Source organism: Capricornis sumatraensis, chromosome 4 (genome assembly GCF_032405125.1).
Source record: "Capricornis sumatraensis isolate serow.1 chromosome 4, serow.2, whole genome shotgun sequence".
In the NCBI taxonomy this organism is placed as follows: Eukaryota; Metazoa; Chordata; class Mammalia; order Artiodactyla; family Bovidae; genus Capricornis; species Capricornis sumatraensis.
The window spans coordinates 71526606-71549017 of NC_091072.1; the positions used below are offsets into that span (position 1 = coordinate 71526606).

Below are 22412 nucleotides of genomic sequence, written 5' to 3' on the forward strand. Positions count from 1 at the left end.
GGATTTTAAGTAACGTATCTTTATTATATTAAAATTAAATCAAAAGGGAACCTTTCATGTAAAACACTGGGGAAAATCACTTAAAATATTTATCTTCAGGGCCAAACCTAAGTTTGGAGGTAGAATAGTCATATAGCTTCTATCGGCAACAGGAGAGCTCCAAGGAGTCACCGCAGGGAGACAGGCAAGCCATAGGCTACAGGTGCAGCCCCAATAAGGTACTTGAGTCGGGGAGCCTGGCGGGCCTGGCTGACATAGTACAGAAGGGGGGCTCCTGAACCTGCTCTAAGCCAGCCCTGCAACAAAGCCTCTGTGTAGCGGTCAATGTCACGGTCAGTCACGTCCCAGAGGTTACCTAGAAATAGGGGGCTGGGAAAAGAGAGGGAAGAAATACAAAGTAAGGGCTCAAAAACGGAACCTAGGGCAGGCATGATTCGTGGTGGTGAATGAGTTGAGAGGGATTAAACCAATGAGAAAGCCCCTTGGCCCATAGTTCCAGGAGGAGGATAGATGATGACAAAGGGGTAAAAGCCCAAGTACGCCAGGGAACTAGGATGGGAGGAAAATGGGGCACAAAAGAGCAAGGATTTAGAGTTCAGACCTGGGAAAGCACTTGGGGTCAGGACCTTGAATAGATTGCCCCTCGAGACTCACCAGCCAGCCATGATATACTTGAGCACGATGCCAGCCCCTTCCAGGTTTCCATGCACAGCCAGGGCTGCGCTGCTGCAGCCGAACAGCAGGGTCACTGCCCGGCAGCTCAGCCGCAGGACAGCCTGCCCATCCAGGAAGCGGGCACCGGCGCCATGCCCTGCATAGCTGAGGCAGAAGGAGGTGAGATGAAACTGACCTCACAGGCCAGGCCTCCAGAGTTGTCCAGAGTCAGCCAGGGGCTCCAAAGCCCCAGAGCAGACCGTGATGATACCCACCCTCTGGGACTGTCCCTCTCCCCACCTCCCTGCCCTGAGCACTCACATGTACAAGTCACGCTCCGTCAGGGCCGTTTGCACCTGTTCCGGGCTTGGCACCTCCCCAACCACCCCTTTCCAGCCAGCTTCACTGCAGGGAAAAGGCAGTGAAAAGGGACTTAGCTGGAGGTGCAGTGGTTAAGACTGCACTCCCAGTGCAGGGGGCGGGTGATCGATCCCTTGTCGGGGAGCTATGATCCCACACGCTGTGTGGTGCAGATGGGTCATGTGGCAAAAAGGGCAGAAGGAACACTGGGAAGGAGGTGGGCTGCAACATTTGATTCCAGAGAAAAGGACATTTACCCCTGTGTTGCGTCTACCGTTCCCCACCACCCTTCTTACTCTTCTCCCCCTGACCTGCTAAAATGGGCTCGGAATTGCTCCTCTGTGCTTGACAGGTTATTGTGAGGGTTCAGGACGTAGAAGGTACTGCGAGGATCCACTCCTTGGCTCAGCACTGATGAGGCCCCGGACTGATGGAGAGATACCAGTGATCAGCATCCCAGTTTGGTCAGAGCACCCAAGCTTCAAACAACCCAAGTCCCTTTCCATTCTTAAGACCACCTTCCTCTCTTGCCATGTCTCTCTGCCTTTTCTTGTCCAATTACCCATCACTCCCACCTTCCATTCCCTGAACCCCACACCTCTTTGATGACGGAGTAGCTGAGTAGGAATCGGAAGGAGGGCAGCCGAGTGACAGGCAGGGCCCGGAGGCTGGGCATGCTCTCCCACGGCAGCTTCTGTAGGTCCTGGGCAAAAAGCACTCAGACGTTACTGTCCTGAGGCAGGGGTATGCAGGAGGCAGGAGGGGCATGGTTGAGAGGAGGTGCCCACTGCCCACAGATGCTACCCATGTGGCCCCTGGCTCTTTACCTTGTCCAGCACTAACACGAGATGCCTACTGCTTGTTGCCATCTGACCTTGGAGACGCCCTACTGCCTCACCCAGGAGCTCTTGGGCTCGGGCTGGCCGGGCTGGGCACAGCCCATAAGCCAGGGCCTGCACGTCCTGCGGGGTGAGGGTACTGGCACCGCTGAGCATGATCTGCAGGGGACCAGTGGTCAGTGAGTACAAGAGCTCCCCTTTCCACCCGCAGTGGCAGGTGGGAAAGAGGCAAGGCGTACTTCATCCTCTCCCCTAATTTCTCAACTCACTCTCAGCAGAGTGGGGTCGGGATATTTCCAGCCACATTGCTGTAGTGACTCTTGTAGATGGGAGGCCTCCTGGACAAGGTCAGGGTCCTCACTGGATGGCAGCAACAGCCCCCGCCAGCAGCCCAGCACGTACTTCTCTAGGGAAGTGGTGAGAACCTGGATGCACAACAGAACCGTCAGTGAGGGAAGAAGCCAAGTTTCTTTCCCCACAGGCACCCTCTTGGAGACAAGGAAATGCGTCTTCCAATGAGTGGGTGTGTCTTATTTATCTTACAACCAACATAAAAGGCAAGAGAGAAACATTTTTCATTTGCTCAGACTCTAAGAGAGTATTGATAAGGTAAGATTTGTAATAAATCACTACATTTGGATAAACAAACAGGTAGGCAAAAGCTAAGTCAGGAAATGAAATGAAAATTATGGCTGGGAGTCTGATGTGCTGCTGTGCTTAGTTGCTCAGAGGTGTCCAACTCCTTGAGACCTCCTGGACTGCAGCCTGCCAGGCTCCTCTGTCAATGGGGATTCTCTAGGCAAGAATACTGGAGTGGGTTGCCATGTACTTCCCTGGGGAATCTTCCCAAACCAGGGATTGAATCCAGGTCTCCTGCATTGCAGGTGGATTCTTTACCGTCTTAGCGACCACCAGGGAAGCCCAAGAATACTGGAGTGGGTAGCCTATTCCTTCTCCAGGGAGTCTTCCTGACCTAGGACTCGAACTGGGGTCTCCTGCATTGCAGACAGATTCTTTACCAGTTGAGCTACCTGGGAAGCCCTGGGAGGCTGATATTTGGCCTTAAATTCTTATTTTGTACTCATCTTTAAACATTTCATTGCCAAAACCCCTTCAAGTCTTCGGCTCTTGTTTATTTGGTTTTGTTTTATTGTTTGTTTTTTTTTTTTTTTGCTGCACCACATATATGTGGAATCTTAGTTCCCAGACCAGGGATTGAACTGGTACCCCTAGCAGGGGAAGTATGGAACTTTAACTGCTGGACCGCCAGGGAAGTCCCCTTGTGCTCGTGGTTCCCAAGTAACACAATTTTTATTTAGGCCTACACTTCCAGAAACAACAGTTAGAACTGGACAAGGAACAATGGACTGGTTCAAAATTGGGAAAGGAGTACGACAAGGCTGTATACTGTCACTCTGATTATTTAACTTATATGCAGAGTACATCATGTGAAATGCCAGGCTGAATGAATCACAAGCAGGGATCAAGACTGATGGGAGAAATATGAACAACGTAATGCAGATGATACCACTCTAATGGCAGAAATGGAAGAGGAACTAAAGAATCTCTTGATGAGGGTGAAAGAAGAAAGTAAAAAAGCTGGCCTCAAACTCAACATGAAAAAAATTAAGATTATGGCAAACAGAAGGGGAAAAAGTGGAACCAGTGACAGATTCTCTTCTTGGGCTCCAAAATCACTGTAGACGGTGACTGCAGCTATGAAATTAAAAGAGGCTTGCTCCTTGGAAGGAAAGCTATGACAAATCTAGACTGGGTATTAAAAAGCAGAGATATCACTTTGCCAACAAAGGTCCATACAGTCAACGCTAAGCTTTTTCCAGTAGTCATATATGGATGTGAGAGTTGGACCATAAAGAAGGCTGAGTGAGAAGAACTGATGCTTTCGAATTGTGGTTCTGGAGAAGACTCTTGAGAGTCCTTTGGACTGCAAGGAGATCAAACCAGTCAATCCTAAAGGAAATCAACCCTGAATATTCATTGGAAGGACTGATACTGAAGTTGAAGCTCCAATACTTTGACCACCTGATGTGAAAAGCCAATTCATTGGAAAAGACCCTGATGCTGGAAAAGACTGAAGACAAAAGGAGAAGCAGGTGGCATGGGATGAGATGGATAGATAGCATCACTAACTCAATGAACATGAATCTGAGCAAACTCCAGGAGACAGTAGAGGACAGAAGAGCCTGGCATGCCATAGTCCATGGGGTCGCAAAGAGTCTGACACAACTGAAAAACAGCAACACCTCCAGAAAGGACTTGAGGTAGTTCAGCACAGACCTAGGACGGACCCCCGAGAGAGGAGATATTCTAGGGCAGGCCCAACCCCATCCCACACTGGGAACACACACCTCCATCCTGTGATCCAGCTCTAGCCGGCCCGTCCACCATTCTCGCTTGTCAGTACAGCTGCTGTTCTCTTTCTGCTCCTTCTGGATGGCGTCAAACTCTTTCAAGGCCGAACTCACAGAAAGCTTTGGAGATGGCGTTATCTAAGTTCTGCTTGTCCATATGACCACCATCTCTCCATCCCCCAGCCACAGGTAGACCAGAAGCCTGCCCCAGCCCAACTCTGCTCCCTGACCCCGGAAACCTACCTTGCTCTGGGAAGTGGGGATCTGTACAGTGACCGGGGGTTTGTCTTTCTCCAGCCGAGTCAGCAGGAGGGTGTTGCCCACAGTTCCAGGCTGGAGGGTGGCCAGGGCCAACACACACACAGTCACCCCTGGCACACAGGACATGTCCCGAGTTATTTCAGCTGTTACATGGAATTCCTTTCACTGTCTTCTGCACTCAGTCCCTGTCCGTCACTTAAGACAACTCCTAGAAGTCTTTCCTGATCACTGGAGTTCAAAGTGCTCTCCCTTGCTCTAACAAGTCCCTGTAGATAGACCATGTTTTGTGTTTCTTTGTGTCCCTACAGAAACTAACAAAATTGCCTCCTCTGACCTGCTCCCTTCTCCACTTCCCACTCACAGTGAGGCACTCAAATCATCAGTGAACATGTTTCATGTTAGCATAGGAAAACTCCAGACACCTGAACTTAGCTCTAAAGAAAGAAAGACATTGAATCTGTAGGTAACTCAAACTTGAGATTAAAAAAAAAATAAGGTTTCTAGATTTAAGGTTATGTCTATTTGGTGAGAGTAACAAAATGACTAATCAGTGGCAAAGCATGACATGCCCTTCTACTATAAGGATCATAAATCTGTGTGTGAACTAACTAATGCCTGAAGATCCTTCACCCAACTCTTTCCTAAGAAGAAGATGCATCAAAGAACAGCAGAGCCAACGATGCCTGCCACCATACCACTGGGAATCAGAGTAAGATGCTCCCGGAAGCTGTCCTTCTCAGGCTGGGGGAAGTGGCCAGATCCCAAAGGCCTGAAGGAAAAGAGGCGCTGGATTCGTGCCAGAGGGATGTCTCCAGGCTTCTCCTGGAGGTGCAGCCCCTGCAACTGGTCTGCTATGTCCGGCGGCCCTCGGCGCTTCTGGGCCTTGCTGTAGGCGACACGAGTGGAGGTGAGGTCTCCCTCCTTCAAAGTCTGGAGCCTCCCCTCTAGTGTGTCCCAGCACAAGCCTGAGGGATGGGGGGCACTCACCTGAGCTGCCTGTGGAGGTGGGTGAGCAGCTGGTGGCGACAGGTGATGGAGACAGACTCGGTGACAAGGCAGGCAGTGGCATAGGGATCCCGGTGGCCCAGGCACAGGGCCAGGAGGCGGCAGAGGTGGGCATAGAGCGCACTAGGAGGGCAGTGACTGATGCCACGGAAAGCACCACTCAGTGAGTCACAGATGGAATCCAAGGTAGACAGATCTAAAGGAAAGACAAGACAGATGAATCCCTGACTTCCTGAGAAAATCTTTCCAAGAACCAGTGCCTATCTCCCCTCCCACGTGGAAAACAGCAGCTACCATTTCTGAAGGGCAGTATGCCAAGCGCGGTACTGTGCAATTTACATGCAGCCACTCTCTCCACCCTGCCCCAATTCCATTTGACAGTTAAATAAATTGAAGCTCAGAGAGGCGGAGTGACTAGCATTCAGCTAGTAGAGAGTGCTGGGATTCAGACCCATGTTCAAGGCTACTGGATCCAGACAGGAATCCAAACCCAGAACCAAGGACAGAATGGAAAGGTACTGGGATCAGGTGATCAGATCTCGGTGGTCAACATACTTACCAATGGCTATGGGGGCCGAGCGGAGTCTGCGCCGGGGACCCAGATCCATGTCTCTCTCCTTGTCTGGGCCGGGCAGCTCCTCTTTGCTGGCATCCCGTCTCAACACCTCACATTCTCCTACGGCTGTATCAGGTGCTGGAGCTGGTGTCTTCCCACCTAGGCAGACGACACAACTTTTCTATAGTGTTCCCTCTTCCTGCCATCCCCTTGCTCTCCCTTCTAGGGTCCAGTCCCAGAGCCAGCAAAAGAACTTTCTTTCTGTTCCATCTTTGGCCCCAGTTATTTCCTGTGTTTTGACCCCAGGGCAACCTCAAAAAAAATGGACTTCTGCCTTCCACCCTTGCCGGCACACCTGAGGCTAAGTCTTCCCCATCAGAGCCCCTGAGGATCTCAAAGCTCATTTCCATATGGTTGTCAGTCAGTTCCTCCTCAGGGATGGTCCTCATCATCTCAGGGCCCAGCTCCTCACAACATCCTGATGCCACCTTCTTGACCCTCCGGCTTCTGCCACTGAGGCCGGGGGCACTGCCTGACGTGGCCACGGAGTTAGTCTTCACACTCGGGCCCTTTCTGGCCCGGCCCCGGCCCCGGGAAGCAGTGCCCTGTCTCTTGGATCCCTCTGCAAGCTGTGCTTCAACTGAGACAGGGTCTTCCAAGTCACTGTCGTCACTGAAGTTCACCTAGAATGGTGGGAAAAGGAAAAGGGCCAGGAGGTGGCGCTGTGGAGGCACCATCACCGAGGCCCTTGAGAAAGATTTAGGAATTAACCTCCTGCATAATCGGCCATACTCAATCAGGGGCAGTAACTCCAGTGTGGAAGGAGGGAGAGGGAGGAGCAGAAGATCCAGAGGAAGGATGAAAAGGGAAAGGAACAGACTAGAACCAAGAAAAGTCCCTTCTGTCTGAAACAAATGAGGTCTTGAACTAGGTCTCGTTATGGAAGATATAAGGGGTCCCGTGATAGGTAACAGGAGAGCTACAGTTCCCACCCGGCCCTGGGAAGCTATTTCATAGAAACACCTGCCCTGCAGAACTCTTCTCCAGGACCACCCTCACCCAACACCAGTACCACCTAGCTATAGTCCCACCTCACCTTGAGGCGTGTCTGGACCCTCCGTTGTACCCTGGGGGCCTTGGGAACCTCAGGCTTGGTCTTTGTAAGGAAGACTTCCTCAAATACGGTGAAGGGTACCCCAGGGCCAGCCTGCCTGACCCGGCCTGGGGGCTTAGGTGTACAGGGTGGTCCTCCACCTTCCAGACCTTTCAGAGAGATATGTGAGAGGGGCAGGGTAGCAGAGCCCACTTGCTGGCATCCTCGTCTGGACTGTCCTGACTGTTTTTGGTTCTGAGGCTTAGAGGGTTCTGAGCCTGTGGGGTTATTTATTGATGGCGGCTGCCAGCCCCAGGAGCTTGCAAAAAGTTGCGCAGTGCAGCAGCTGAGGCTGGTCAGCTTTGCAAGGGCCTGGACCAAGAGCAGGTTGGCTCGCCAGGGCTCCAGGTGGGGTATCCGCGCCACCACAAACTTTAACCCTGACTCCAGGACCTTTCCCAGCCTCTTGTTTGATGGCTGGCTCAGCCCCTCCAGTGCCAGCTGTGTATATGCCTGAGCCAAGATCTCATCAAAGAGGCCTGGGACAGGGGAGGGGGGTGCTGTGTGATTCAGGGAAGCCTGCAGAGCTTGGGCAAGGCGACCACCAGCTGCAGGGCAACCCTTCAGCACCACCTGCAGCAGATCCAGCCCCTGGGCCTCATGGCCCATGGCCAGTCTTAGCCCCGCCGTGACCAATGCCCAGCGCAGACAGACCACCGAGAGGACAGGGCTGGCACAGAGCGAGCAGTCACAGGTGGGCAAGTGGGTCAGGAAGCTGGGGCTGGGCTGGGGCTTGGTTTTCAGGATCGGGGAGGAGTTAGCAGAGGGTGCTACAGGGCCAGGTTCCTTGGCCACAGTGGCCACCAGCTCCAGGGCAGGGCCTTTTAGAATGAGCTCTTCCTCTGGGAGATCTGGAAGATAGGGCACCCGAGCCTGCTGCTTCCCCTTCTGCAGGTGGACCTTCTTCACAGAGTCCGGGTGCTGCGCTAGTCCGAGGAACTCTGAGCAGAGAGTGGAACAAGCATTACAAAACTAGGAGGAATGACACGGGTGTGTCTACCCAGCGGCTGATGCTCTCATCTGCATTATTTTAATACTTACTAATGGCTTATATATATTCCTGTACCAGCACACTAGATATTGGCATAGCTTACTGTTTTTTAAAATATTTACTTATTTGTTCATCTGTGCCAAGTCTCAGTTGTGGGGGGATCTTATTTGTGGCATGTGGCCTCTTAGTTGTGGCATGTAAACTCTTAGCTGTGGCAGGCAGGCTCTAGTTCCCCTGACCAGGGATGGAATCTGGGCCCCTTGCATTGGGAGAGTGGAGTCTTAGCCACTGGACCACCAGGGAAGTCCCATAGCTTACTGGTTTTTGATGAAATCCTAACAGTGTCTTCCCTTCTAACAATGGATCAGCACAACCCACAGAGCCCCCATTTCTGCACCTCAGAAGGCTACACGGTTCAGGTTGGCAGGCCAGCACCCAGAAGCCCAAGTCTTAATCCTGGCTCCTGCCCCTGACTAGCCCCATGATCCTGGCCCAAAACACTGAATTTCTCAACTTTTCTGAATTTATGAATGGAAAAACTTGACATTCCCATTTGACTTCCCAGGGTTTTGTATGGGTCCAGTGAAATATTACAGGTAAAAGTAGTTGATAAGAAAAAAAAGCACCATAAGTACAATATTTTATTATTAGCCCTAATCCTTTCTGAGGATGCTATACTTGTGCTGCCCAAGATAGTAACCACACACGTGGCTATTGAACACGTGAAGTGTGGTGAGTACCCAAGGCACTGAATACTCAATTTTATTTAAATTAAAATATATTAGCGCTGCAAACTAAGAAGCAGGTAGGGTTAGTCTTGGACAGGCCATCTGAAGGAGTGAGGACACCAATGGTCTGACTGAAGTGAAGGGAGCTTTGTCCTGGGACCAGCAGTCAGTCCATGATTTAGAAGGGAACCAAACCTTGACATGTAAAGCTGTGTTACGGTGCATGCGTCACCCTGACCACCACCCACGGGCGTGGGGGCCTGGCTGCTCACCTGTGCAAGACTCGAGCAAGAACAGAACTTGATGCAGGTCTGACTGACAGAGGTCCATGTCATTGCGTGCCAGCTCCAGCTCCCCCTTCAGCACCAGGAAGAGGGCACACCTGGTTGGGAGAGGGGATGACAGACCCTTCAGTGGAATTCCTTGTTTCCCTGGAGGGTCTCTTTCTGCCCTTTCCTGGGCAGAGCCATCATAGTCTTTTCCAGCCTCCAGAAAGCCTTTACTTCCTAAAGCTGACTTTAGGTACTCCCTGGGGAAACCCTCTGTGCTCATCTCTCAAACCAGCCCATCCTGGTGCCTAAGGACAGGATTTCCCAAATCAAATTCCTCACTGAAAAGATCCTCTTCCAGGCAAAGAGATTTAGGGAATCACTGTGTACTGAACCTCCCTTCTGGAGATTTATAATGTGTATTAGCATACTGGAGGATATGTAAGTCCTATAGGAAACCCCATGGACAGAGGAGCCTGGGGGCTACAGTCTACGGGGTCGCAAAAGAGCCGGACACGACTTAGCAACTCAATGACAATCACAATAGGAAAAAAAAAAAACATCTAATCTTGATTAACTCAGCATTTCCCACTTATTTGCCATGGAATGCATTCTTCCATCAACCCCTCCAAACATAACATGTTAATCTGTGGACCAGTTTGGGAACCCACGGTCAAGGTCGTAGGCACTGAGGTTTGGGAATCACCAGGCTCTTGGGCCCTGTACTCACTGGCGTGGTATCTGCAGCTTTGTTGTAAGTTTCAGGGCCTCCAAGCAAAAGGCTTTGGCTTCGCTCACACTACCAAGGCGGCCCAGGCGGGAGACCAGCTTCTCCGAGCAGCTCAGCACCTCAGAAAGAACCTGCCATTTTTGTACCAAATTTTCACCTGCAGCAAAGGAGATGAGATCATCATCACGTGGAACCAGGATCCATAGCCTGAATCCTCTGGAGACAAAACCGCCAGCCCTACCAACCAGTCTGCTCATTCCCACACTGGCTCTCCTCCTTGGGCTTACCATAGTCCAGAAATGGCGTCTCCACAGCTGTTTTCTGAATTGAGAGCACATCGCTGCCCATGAGCAGGAGGATGATACTTCGGAGAAGCTTATGGGAGTCGATGAGTGCTATCTCAGGTGTCTGCCAGCCTGGGCAAGTGTGGGGGGAAGATGGGAGGGACAAGAAGGGAGATGATGTGGCCAGAGCTTCCACCACCTTCAAATACTAAGACAGCAAATGCAAAGCAGGCTCTCACTCTCTCCGTCCGTGCTTAAGGCAGGCAGAGATAATCAGTCACAGAACTCCTTCCCACTAAGACCAGTCTCAGAATCCTTGTCAGTTCAGGGGAGTCACTGAGCAATCGATTAGAGTCAGCAAGTGAACTGAAACTCATGTGCTATCCCAAGCCTACTCTGGGCAGCTTCTAGGCAGGCTCGTCCATGCAGCTGGACAGCAGAGGGGACAGCGGACAGACCACACACGCCCAGCAAGAAGGCCCACTGCCCGCTTCTTTCACCTTGGGCACACAGTTGCTCCCACAGCGGGGCCAGCAGGCTGTCTGGCGAGAGGCTCAGGTAGGCCGCCACCAGCTGCAGGGCCTGGACGCGCAGCAAGTACCAGGCCTTGGATGCCCTCTGGAGGGCAGGGTCCTGAAGCACAGACAGCAGCAGAGCAGCACCCTCAGCCACCTGGGGATAGAGGGTAGGGGTGCAGAGGAGAGCAGTGAGTGGGATCGGATCAGCAATTCAGAGCTTGGGATACCCCTAGAGATCACGTGGCCCAAGCCCCTGCTTTTCAGATGTTAAAAGCTGGACAGAAAACTAGAGTCACAAAAGGCACAAGATACCCAGTCACACAGCTCGTGTGTGAGAAATCCCAGCCTTTTAGATCCCTCAACTGGATCCCAGCTGAGGGTGTCAGCGTCATCCCAATTTCTAGTCACCGGACAGACTTTGCCCCTTATCTCCGAGAGAGCTAGAAAAGGATGAAAATGGTAGAACGGCTCCTAGAGAAGCACTGGTGAGTGATCCTCGGGAGAAGGTGAGGTGAGGAGACGGCTCTGCTTCTCAGGGTCAGGAACATTCTCCCCAGCTCCAGAGAAACCTCAGGAGCCAGACAGATATCTGGAGAATCCTAAAATCCTTCCAAACCCCAGGACCTTCGGAGATCAAGTAAGTGAGAAGCACCTTCTGGCGAGCGCAACAGAGTCGACTTCGCAAGAGGTCGCAGGTCAGGGAGAGGAGCAGGTATGTGTCTGTGGTGCGATCCAGAAGCTTCAGACTCGACTCTGCTTCTTCCAGGTGCACCTGAGGATGCAATCAGGGTTTCCGTGAGCATGCTGGTGACCAGGCAGCCAGACTGTTCCAATTAAAGTGGATTAAAGTATTCACAAGCAAAATGTTGAATACATCCAGTTAAATATTAAATTATCTCAAATGTTTTAATCCATGGGCAGAGAAGCCTGGTGAGTTACACTCTATGGGGCTGCAAAGAGTTGGACACGACTGAGCAACTAACACAAACATACGTAGGAATTATTCTCTGACTAAAGTGCTCATTTAGTAGCTTTCAGTTAACCACTAAGCTAGAGAGATAAAGCTGGATAAGCAGTAAGCAGGCCCTTCCATCCAACAGCTTGCAGTGCAGTGAGGCGGGGGCGGGGGGTAGGGGCAGGGCATACCTATCTTATCATGATACAATGCCATCAGTGGTGTGGGGACACAGGAAAAGTGGCTGATTTTGCCCGTGAGGAACAGGACATTTAAAATGCTTTACGAAGGAGGAGACCATTTAGCTAGGCCTTGAAAACAAAGTACGTGTTTGCTGAACAAAAAAAAAAGAAAAAAATGGGAGAAAAGCTACTATACCCCAATTTAAAAAAAAAAATGGGGGTGAGGGTGTATTTAGGGTGGAGGGATTAACATAGGCAAAGGCAGCAAGGCCCATACAAGGAATATAGTGGTACAGATGGGGTTCATGGCAGGGAGTGGCCAGAAAAAGTGAACCAGTGTACAGAAGGCGTGCAATTCAGAATAAAGGATTGGGCCATATCCCTCAGGTAATGGAAAAGTCCACAAAACTCTTTAAGTAGGAAAGAGTTAATAAGATCAGATCTGTGCCTGAAAGCATCATGCTGGAACATGGAGGGGAAAAGGAAGGAACTGGAGGCCAGGGGACTGGTTAGGACACATTGTAACAGCACTCAGTAAGCAAGCCAGGGCACCAGAAACCATTGGGAAATACAGGACTAGTAAAGGGCCTTCTGCCGTCCTGTCTCACTGGGCTATGTAAGAGAGTGAACAATTGGGAGATGGAGAGAGATGCCTCCTCTTCCCACAGCCGCCTCCCAACCACCCTGTACGATCCTTCAGCCAAATGTGGTGCAGAAGGCAGAGAAGCTGCCCCTTTAGTGTCCCATCTTCTCAGAGAAGAGAAACCAGTCCCCAAAGCCAGGTCCACAAGCTGGGGTGGCTGGCACTTGTACCTGGGCGTAGCTGGGACAGCCGAGGGTCAGGAGGAGCTGGGCGACTTGGCAGGAAGAGCCGGCTACCTTCGCATGGTCCTTCAGTCTCTGTGAGACAATCTGGACGAGCAGGAGGACCTCCAGAGCCTGCAGGGGCTGGTAGGCCGGGAGCAACGTGTTTACCCAGCTTATACTCAAGCCTTCATTTCCACCCCCTCCTCTCCAGCCCTGTGGTCTAATCTGAGGGGCTGGCTGGAATGCGGCCACCCAGATAGAGTAACCACTGGCCATCCCTAAGGAGCCAGAGAGGAGGGCAGCCAGGGGTGTGTGCAAGCCATCCTGCCCCCTCCCTTCTATTCTAAAGCCTGCATGCCAGCCATCATCAATAGCCAGGATTTACTGAGCACTTACTATGTGCCAGCCACCGCACCAGCTCACTTTATCTTCATAACAATTCTAATCCTAATTTTACAGATGAGGAAACTGAAACTTAGGTAGGATTAAGCTGCTTGTCTAAGCCCACATAACAGGTATGCGATAGAGGTAACATTCAAATCTAGGGCTCAGGCAGCCTCCCCAGGCTCCTCCTGCTAGGGAAGTGGCCTAACACCCATAGTACAAAGATCCTTTTCATTTTTTCATAGGTTCTTAATGTGGGGTCCAGGGAAGAACTTCAGGAAGTCCTTGACACCTCCCAGCACTGCATGTAAAGATGTAAAATTGTGTCTACAGGTGTTTGTGTATTTTTTCCTGGTTATACACATCTCGAATTTTCTGATAATTAGGACTTCCCAGGTGGTCCAGTGGCCAAGATTCTGTGCTCCCAACGCAGGGAGCCCGTGTTCGATCCCTGGCCAGGGAACTATATCCACATGCCACAACTAAGAGTTCACATGCCGCAGCTAAAGACTTGGGCAGCAAATAAAAAAATAAAAATAAATATTTTAAAAATTACCTGATAATTACTAATAATTATGGCTATCATTTGAGTATTTCATTTACACACACCATCTTCCATGCATTATCTTATTGAATGCTAACAAGGCGAAGTTAATATCATTGTTACCCTCATTTTATCTTATTTTTACTTTATTTTTTTGGCTATACCGTGTTACATGTAGGATGTTAATTCCATGACCAGAGATCCAACCCACATTCCCCTGCAATGGAAGAGTGGAACCAGCCACTGGACCACCAGGGAAGTTCTGTTACTCTCCTTTTAGAAATAAGGAAATGAGGGCTTGGAAGGCTAAGCAACTTGCCTAAGGCCTTGGGTTTAGACTTGGGGAAGCTGGTGACAGAGTGTACACTGGGTGACATGACTTCCCAGCTGGGACACAGGCCAAAGAAGGTGAAGGAGCTGAGTCTCTGGTCTGTGTCAACACGCTGTCCCGTTACCTTTGCCACCAGCTGATAGAGGGCCGCTAGGATCTGCAGGGAGGCTGCTGTTTGCTGGAGACACCGTATAGCGGGGACCTGCCCCTTAGTAAGCACCTCCTTCCACAGGGCCAGGGCTTGGTCCAGACATTTGGATTGTGCTGTAAATCAGAAGAAAGGGACTAGTCATTCTCTCAGTGTGGGCCGTCTGGGGAACTGTGGTCATCTTTCCCATAATAGCCTCTGCCTTGTGCCCACCTCCCACTCTCGGGGAGCCTCTCCCATAGCTAGGGGACCCATCCTGTTCTTAGGAGGCCATCGAGAAGGCTGGATCCGACCTTGCTAAGTCCACAGCCCTCACCAGCATCCGCAGCCAGGTTGAAGGCAATGTTACTGTATAGGAAGCGATCTTCCTGGAGTTTATCTTCATAATTCAGGTCATTGACTTCAAACTCCTCCAGGTTACAAGGGGCCTGGGCTCTCCGATCCCGCTCAATACCCTGGGTGGGGTGATCAGGGTGAAAAGCAGGGTTGGTACTAGCTTCCTGGGTTTCCCAGGTGGCTCAGTGGTAAAGAATCCACCTGTGATTCAGGAGAGGGGGGTTAATCCCTGGGTTGGGAAGATCCCCCAGAGAAGGAATTGGCAATTCCCAGTATTCTTGCCCAGGAAATCTCATGGACAGAGGAGCCTGGTGTGCTACAGTCCATAGGGTCACTAAGAGTCAGACATGACTGAACAACAGCTAGCTTGCTGGGGTCCAGGGAAAATAATCCCTGAGCCCAGTCCTGCTCAGCCCAGAGCAACCGTGCTCACCTCCTGCATTTTGGCCTCCATGGTGCAGATGTAGAGCCACAGCAGGGCCTGGGCTTTATCATCCGAAAGCCGATCCTTGTCCTGGGCCTCAGGCTTCACAGATTCCAGAAGCTGCAGAGCTTCCCGGATGGCATCGAGGGCAGTGCTGTCAGGAGAAGACGCACTCAAGCCCAGCTTAACCATGAGATCTGGCCGCAGTGTCCCGGGAAGGGCCTTCTGCCGCAAGCTGGCCTCACCTTTCAAGAGTCCCCATGACCACAAACTACAGGGGGCGCTCAGGGACGTGGAGAGGGAAACAGACTCGGAAAAGGGTAAGAGGACCCCGGGCCAGAAGCAGGAGCGGCCTCCCCTGCCCTTCCTCCTCACCAGTCAGTCTGCTGGGCAAAGTTGTGATAGCAGAGCACCTGAGCCAGTTCCACCAGGTGGGTGGCTCGGGCCCAGGCCCCGGCTGGTGTCTCCTCGGGGCTCAGCTCCAGCAGGTCACAGATGACATTGAACCGTTCCTGCCCTGTGTTGGCCCGCACTGCCTTGTAGGCCTGCAGCTCCTCCCTGAGCAAGCAGGCCAGGGTCTCCGGGTCCCAGCCACTCAGGCTATCTCGCAGCGTCCTGAGAAAGGGCAGGCTCAGCACTCGGGAGACTCGGCCCCACACCAAGGAGTCCCCGCCTTGGTTTGCTGAGCTCAGTTTCCAGGGGTGAAAGCAAGAACACCGCCTGTCACTGCTGTCCCCCCAGGACCCAGCCCCGTGCCTGCTCATACTCGGCACTCAATCAATCAGTGAATGGAGGGAACAGTGCCTTTCTCAGCCACGACAATGAACATGACCTTGAGTGCCAAAAGCAGTCGTGGCCAGGAAGCTGGGTCATCCCCTTCCCCACCAACTCACTTCAGCTGTAGCTCCTTGTCTCCAGCTCTGGCAGCATCCATCTTGACCCGAACCCAGAAGGTGACTGGCTCAGTCATGTGTTCGGGGCCACAGGGCTGCAGGGCCGCCAGCCACAAAGTCACCATCTTGCAGCCCTGGGCCTGTTTACCCAGTTTCTTTAAACTCTCTATGTGTAACCGGAAGCACCTGTGCAACTGACCAGAGAAAGAAAACAGACCAAACTGAAGAGGCGTGCAAGGAGTACATACCACGGGAGAGTATGTGCGTGTGTGCCCACGGTCCTCCTTGAGGCTTCAGCTACACCCACAGATCCATCACGCACACCCCTGAAAACCTGCTCCTCCTCCTGACCCTCCCCCTCCTCTCAGCAAATCGCCACCTTCTCCTGACTTGGAAAGGCGAGACCATCCTGGCCTCTTCCTTCCCCCTCTCACATAGCCAGTCACTCTCCAGTTAGTCCTTGACTTCTTGCACCCACCCACTTCTGTCCATCCCCCAGGAAGCTGCCTCAGTTCAGACGCTTGCCCTTTTCTGCCTGATCTGCTGGAGCCACCTGGGTGCCCACTGTTGTCCCTGCCCTCCAATCATTCACTACAGCGATGCTGAGAAACCCAAGATGCCACATCAGTCCTTGAGAGGCTCATCAGATGAAACCCAAGGCCCTCTATGACCCATCTCGCCTGTTAATCCAGCCAGCCCATCATTTCTTGGGTATATTCTTGCTTTATGATAGTGGTTCTCACTCTGGTTGGCCAAAGGAACTCCTTCAGGAACTTAAAAAATTCAGATGCCTGGGCTCCAGTGCCAGAGAGTCTGAGGCAATTAGCTTGGGACAGGCTTCAGAATTTTTTTTTTCAGTTCACCCAATTCTAACATCTAGCCAGGATGAAAAGCACTGGCTGGGGATCAGGCTAAATATAAAAAGTGAGTCAATCAAAAAAGTAAATAACAGTACAGGTGAGGTCTGGGAAACACTGCCCCAGGTACCAGTGCCAACATGCAGCTCCTGACTCTCTACTCCAAGGTCCTGGCCAGGCCCTTGCTTGCCACTCGAGTCCCCTCCTCCCTCTCAACATCACCTCCCTCGTACCCGCGTACCTTCTCAGGTGGCACCTCAGGATAGGTGCCTGGCTTCACTGAGCCCAGGTGCTGACAGAGGGGCTCGGAGATGGCACAGGCTTCGGCAAAGAGCTTGTGACTGTAGAAGCTGTAGGCCAGGTTACTGGCGTACGAGACTGCAGGGGAAAGAGGACAGAGGACCACAGGAATGGCTCCATGCCCTCTGCCATTGGAGGGGCAGTAGAGAGATGCTCAACCTGTGTGGTCAGCTCGGCAGCCCCCAGATTAGGCAGCAATGCCCACTGCTAGGGAGTGAGAACGGGGCCGTTCTCCCCTTCTGGGTTTCAAGTCTGCCTGAGCCCTCCATTCCGGAAGGCAACCTCACATCACCCAGCCCCTCTGTGCCTTTTTTTTAAAGAAATCTTTATTTGGCTGTGTCAGGTCCAGGTTGCCAGCTGCGGGATCTCATTGCATCATGTGGGATCTTTAGCTGCGGTGCACAGACTCTCCAGTTGTGGTGTGAGGGCTCACTGGTTTCTGCGGTGCACAGATCTAGTTGCTCTGGGATCCTAGTTCTCTGACCAGGGATTGAACCCAGATCACCAGCATTTCGAGGCCAGTTCTTTACCGCTGGACAACCGGGGAAGTCCCACCTCTGCCCTTGTTTTACGAGCCAAGTCCTCATTCCCATACAGCGCCCATCCCTTCTCACACACTGATCTGTCTTCACCTTGCTCCAAAGGTCAGCATTTGGGGGGAAACACTCTGGCCTGTCCCTCACTTCCCTCTTCTTCCCTCAATCCACTGAAGCCTCACTAGCCTCCCTGCTAGTCCTTGAATACACACCACCTCTATCCTGCCAGAGGGCCCTGGCACTGGCTGCTTCCACTGCCAGGGATGTACTTTCTCAGGTGCCTACTTGGCCAACTCCCTCCCACACTCCAGGTTGTTCTCATGTCACCCTCTTCATGAGGTCAACCCTGACCACTTTTTTTTTTTTTCCTGACCACCTATTTAAATGGTGACTTGCCCCCTCATCTATCCTGAGCTCCTAATTCCCTTTCTTCTCCTGTTCCACTTTTCCTTTCTCTCCATATTTCTGATCATTTTCTAACAAGTTGTACTTCAGTTATCCTACTGTTTATGATCTTTCTCCCCCAACCAGAATGTGGCTCCATGACAGCAGAGCTCTTTGTTTTGTTTACTGACATACCTAAGAACTTGAAACAGTGCTTAGCAGCATATAGTAGGTACTCAATAAATATTCACTGAATGAATGAATACACTCTTCCTAAATTCTAGTTTAGGCAGCTTCCTGGCTATCGACATAGATGGCTAGAAGAAAATAAAGTAGGTCTTCAATATTCTGTGGGAAGAATTTTCATACTGTTAATTTTTGTGACTCCTTATATTTTTTCACTTCTGTGGCTAGATTTAACCTGAAAATACGAATATGAAAAATTTCCAAAACCTTCTAGTGACTGAACTCTTTAGGTTTATATAGTTTAAACTAAAGGGCCATGCTTTTTGTAATTTAAGGGGGAAATTTATTATGAAATACAAAAAACAGGCAAAACTAACCGATGCTGTTAGGATAGTGGTTACTGTTGGGGTGTGTGGACCAGAAGGAGGAACAGAGGGGTCTTCAGCGGGGTTAAGTCATATTCTTTGAGTTGACCTAGATGCTGATTACAAAGTATGCTTCCTTTGCAGAAGTTCATCAGACTGTTTGCTTATGACTTTAGTATTTTTCCCTATGTTTATTTCAATTAAAAAGGGGGGGGGAGAAAAAAAAAGGATGGGGAAGTATATATGCCTGTTGGCTAATATATACATATTACATAGTATATACACATATAGTACATATACATAGTGTATCTCTAGCAGGATGCATAAGACATTGACCATATTAGCTGCATCTGCAAAGTGGGAGTGGGTTACTAGGATTATGAGGAGGCAAAGGGACTTTTCACTGCCTGCCCTTTTGTGCAATTTGAATTTTGAATGATGTGAATGTTTTGCCTGCTTTTAAAAAATTTAAGTTATGACCATTCTATATGGGCTTCCCTAGTGGCTCAGTGGGTAAAAAATCTGCCTGCATTGCAGGAAACCTGGGTTCAATCCCCATGTCGGGAAGATCCCCTGGAGAAGGAAATGGCAACCCACTACAGTACTCTTGCCTGGAGAATTCCATGGACAGAGGAACAGGACAGGCTGCAGTCCATGGAATTGTAGAGTCAGACACGACTATGTGACTAACTTTCACTTTCACATATTCATGAAACACATGCCAAGTCAGATTTCAAAGTCAATGAGAAAAAAAATTAATATCTGCTCTGGTAAATTAGTCTCATCACTTCTCTACTGATATTAAATACAGAGTATTGGATACTTATAAACATCTTTTCACTGCCTCCAAAAACCACAGGGAATCCCAAAGAGGTCAGAACTATTCAGCAAGTGCTACTTGCCTGCCTGACAAGTGATGACTCTCCCAAGAGCCCTGCATCTGACGCCCATGGTACTAACCAGTCATCCCCAGGTAGTCAGTCAGCTCTCGGCCAGGCAGGCCCTGTAAGGCCTCCAGCATCCAGGTAACAGTAGATCTGCAACTGTCCGCTAGCTGGGCCAGGTCAGCTGAATTAGCTTCCTGAAGGGACAAGAGAGGTGAGAGGAGACAGGAGACGTAAGAGGTCCAAGGTGATGTCCACCCAACTCCATCCCCAAAGCAACTTCAAAGCTCTACCAAGCACAGTCAAGCAACCCCAGATCCTTGGACCTGTCCAGGTTTTTTGATTCCAGATGGTACCTGACAGCCTTGGGCAAAGTCATAAACCACCGCAGTGTAGAGGTGAAGTCCCTGAAAGTGTATCTGAACCAAAGCCTGCAGCTGCTTGGAGGAGTCCCCACAGACCTGAGGAAGGAAGGGAAAGGTTGGTTTGAGGGGCAGGGAGCTCCAAGCTGAAGCCTGGCCCAGAGCCCTGGAGAACTGACAGAGCCTGGGGATTAGGAAGGAGGACATCAGAATGGACCCCTGCCAGCATATACTAGGCTGCTTGCTGGCTGGCCAGGCATGGTCCAGAGAGCAGCTTACCAAGGCAGAACCCAGGGTCTCCAGATCTTATCAAAGACCCTAGCCCGATAGAGAGGCCACAGAACCACATTCCCACCCGACCTCTGGATCCTGAACTCACACCATCCTGCAGCTTCTGGATGAGGGAACAGTAGCTGCCAAGAAAAGCAAAGAGGCTCAGAATGGCATCAAGTCCATAGCACCTCTTGGTGCCTCGCTCCAGGACTGAGAGGAAGAACTGGCAGCTGTCACACAATGCTCGCAATGGGGGTGATGGTGCCTCCAAGCTGTTCTTCAGGATAGCTGATGCCTTGATCAGAAGCTTGGCCACTGCCTGGGGTCCTCCTCCCCCAGCCAGCAACTGTTCAACTGCCAGCTGGCACAGCTGGAGGCTGGGGGCCAGACTGGTGTTCCTTAGGTAATCGTGGGCCTTCTCCACTGTACTTGTGGCCCTGGTGTGGAGGTGGTTCCAGCAGAGGCGACGACAGTGTTCCAAGGTGAGCTCCAAGAGACAGAGGGCCCTCTGGGGGGAAAGAGGACCAGGAGAGGCTCCTTCACCCACCAAAGCTGTGATCACATGCCTGGAGAGCAGGTCATCTAGGAAATCAGCATCTGCTTCATTTAGACCATGCCCACTGGCTTCAAATAGCTGATGGGCAGCTACCACTCGACAGGCTGTTGGAGAAGCAAAGTGGGGAATCTCACAAGGGATACTTTCATCCTCCAAGAGTACTAGAAAGCTCAAGGCCTTTAACCGAGCTGAGAATGCAGCTCGCCGCTCCATCAGGCCTTCTGCCCCCTTCCAAAGCAGAGAAAAGCTGCCACGAGCCACAGCCTCGTAGTCCTGAGGAGCAGCTTGGCGAGGACATTGCACCAAGCAGGCATGGAGGGGCTGAGCAAGTCGGAGAGTGGCTTCTGGGCCTCCCTGTGCAGCAACATTCCGTAGAAAGACGAAAAGAATTCGTTCCAGGTAGAGGGGTGGGCGCTGGGGTGTAGACATTAAGTAGCCATCGCAAGCCAGCTCCGCCAGCTCCAGCAGGCTTCCCAGGTGCCTAGGGCAAGCCAGCTTGACAGTCAGCTGCTGGTTGCAAGCCCTCAGAATGGCATCACAAGTTTGTCTCCTCTCGGAATCAGACCGGCAGCTGGGAAGCTTGGTCAGGAACTCCTAGGAGAGGAAGATGTGAATAAGGCTAATGAAGAAGAAAGAGATATGGAAAGGAAACAGAAACAGGACTGCCCAAGAGAGGATCTCCTACTCATCTGTCTCTTCAAATAAGTTACAAAACAAAACAGCTCAGCTTGGTAAGCCAGGTGTGTCCACAGTCGAACAGCACGCACACCTTCAAGTCAGGCAGCAGCTCTTCAGCCTCCTTTGGACTGCTTAGCAGGGTCCCAAAGTTGACTCCTCTGAAGCTCCTCATGGTGCCGGAGGGCTAGGGGAAAGGAGATGGATTAGGAAAGGCAGAGATCTGTAAAGGAGTTAAATGAAGGGCGGGAGAAGGGCTTGAAGGTGCGGAAGATGGAGGGCAAAGAAAGCCATCAGAAATCCTGTCGGGAAAAAAGCCCAGCCAGGACACCGGGTTCCCATTATAAACCGACGCTTCTGCTATGCCTTCCTCCCAGCCTATCCCCGGCCTCACTACCCATCCTACCAACCAACGCACCACAACAGAGGCCTCCATCGAGCTCTCCAGCGCCCACCAGGATGCTCCGAGGACTCCCGACTTTTTTAGTGGAGCCGCCCAGCCTATCCCTCAAGTCAGCGCTGGGGCTCCATTCACCTCGGCGCATACACCGTTCACGAGTACCTCCAAGCCTTACCGTCCTAGAGATCATTCTTCTTTCCAGGGCCAGGACTTACCCACCAGACTGAGTACTCCTCAAGGATCCAAAATGTAACCTTCCTTTTCCGCGCCAGCCCCTCCTTTCAAATATCCCCAGCGACCAATCAGCGAGAGTTGCGTAACGCCGGCGGGTCGCGAGGCTTTCTGGGAGTTGTAGTTTACCTGCCGCGCTGCGCCATCACGTGATGCCTGTGGACCGGATCCCGCTGCTCTGGACGTTACGACCTCTTGGGGGCGCGGATTTTCCCACCTTTTCCAGTTGGGGCTGACCTCCTCAGTTTCCTGCGGCTTATCTGCAGTCGTGAAGGCCAGCCTCCTGCCTTTGTCGCCTCCCCTTTATCGTCAGAGCTCGGAAAGAGTTTAAATTTCCAGAAGAGGAGAAGTAAACTAGACAACAAGAAGAACTTAACTTGGAAACTCTCGATTTGGGTTACTAGCAAAAAAAGGGCGTAGCCTTTCAAGGAATTATTATTTTTTTTAAATAATTTTGTTTATTTATTTTTGGGTGCGCTGGGTCTTCGTTGCTATGTGAGGGCTTTCTCTAGTTTTAGAGAGTGGGGGCTGCTATTCATTGCCGTGCATGGGCTTCTCTGGAGTGCACAGGCTCTAGGCACGCTTGCTTCAGTTGTTGCAGCTTGCAGGCTCTACAGCACGGGCTCACCGGTTGTGGTGCACACCTTAGTTGGTGCACAGCTTAGTTGCTCCACATCAT

General features: G+C 51.3%; 1 protein-coding gene across 1 annotated transcript; it reads right to left on the reverse strand.

Moving 5' to 3' along the window:
* Window positions 1-130: 130 nt before the first annotated feature.
* On the reverse strand, window positions 131-21692 carry ESPL1 (extra spindle pole bodies like 1, separase). Its single transcript, XM_068971578.1, has 31 exons — window positions 21678-21692; window positions 21197-21289; window positions 19978-21021; window positions 19593-19697; window positions 19313-19433; window positions 16823-16959; window positions 15725-15918; window positions 15207-15446; window positions 14841-14985; window positions 14388-14526; window positions 14048-14187; window positions 12671-12805; window positions 11373-11492; window positions 10703-10874; window positions 10206-10334; window positions 9919-10075; window positions 9192-9301; window positions 7144-8141; window positions 6403-6730; window positions 6051-6206; window positions 5474-5687; window positions 5182-5372; window positions 4469-4596; window positions 4223-4345; window positions 2123-2278; window positions 1842-2012; window positions 1613-1717; window positions 1326-1441; window positions 976-1059; window positions 655-819; window positions 131-369 (listed from the first exon to the last, which is right to left on the reverse strand). The coding sequence occupies exons 1-31, from the start codon at window positions 21690-21692 to the stop codon at window positions 168-170; spliced, it is 6333 nt and encodes a 2110-aa protein (XP_068827679.1). The 3' UTR covers window positions 131-167.
* Between the last annotated feature and the right edge of the window lie 720 nt (window positions 21693-22412).

Bases quoted from the DNA above. Each gene is read 5' to 3' on its own strand.
- ESPL1 (XM_068971578.1), bottom strand. The intron at 15,447-15,724 runs GTGAGTTGGTGG...GCCCTTTCTCAG, and splicing joins GACAAGGAGCTACAGCTGAA to GACGCTGCGAGATAGCCTGA. The intron at 5,373-5,473 runs GTGAGTGCCCCC...TGTCGCCTACAG, and splicing joins CACCTCCACAGGCAGCTCAG to CAAGGCCCAGAAGCGCCGAG.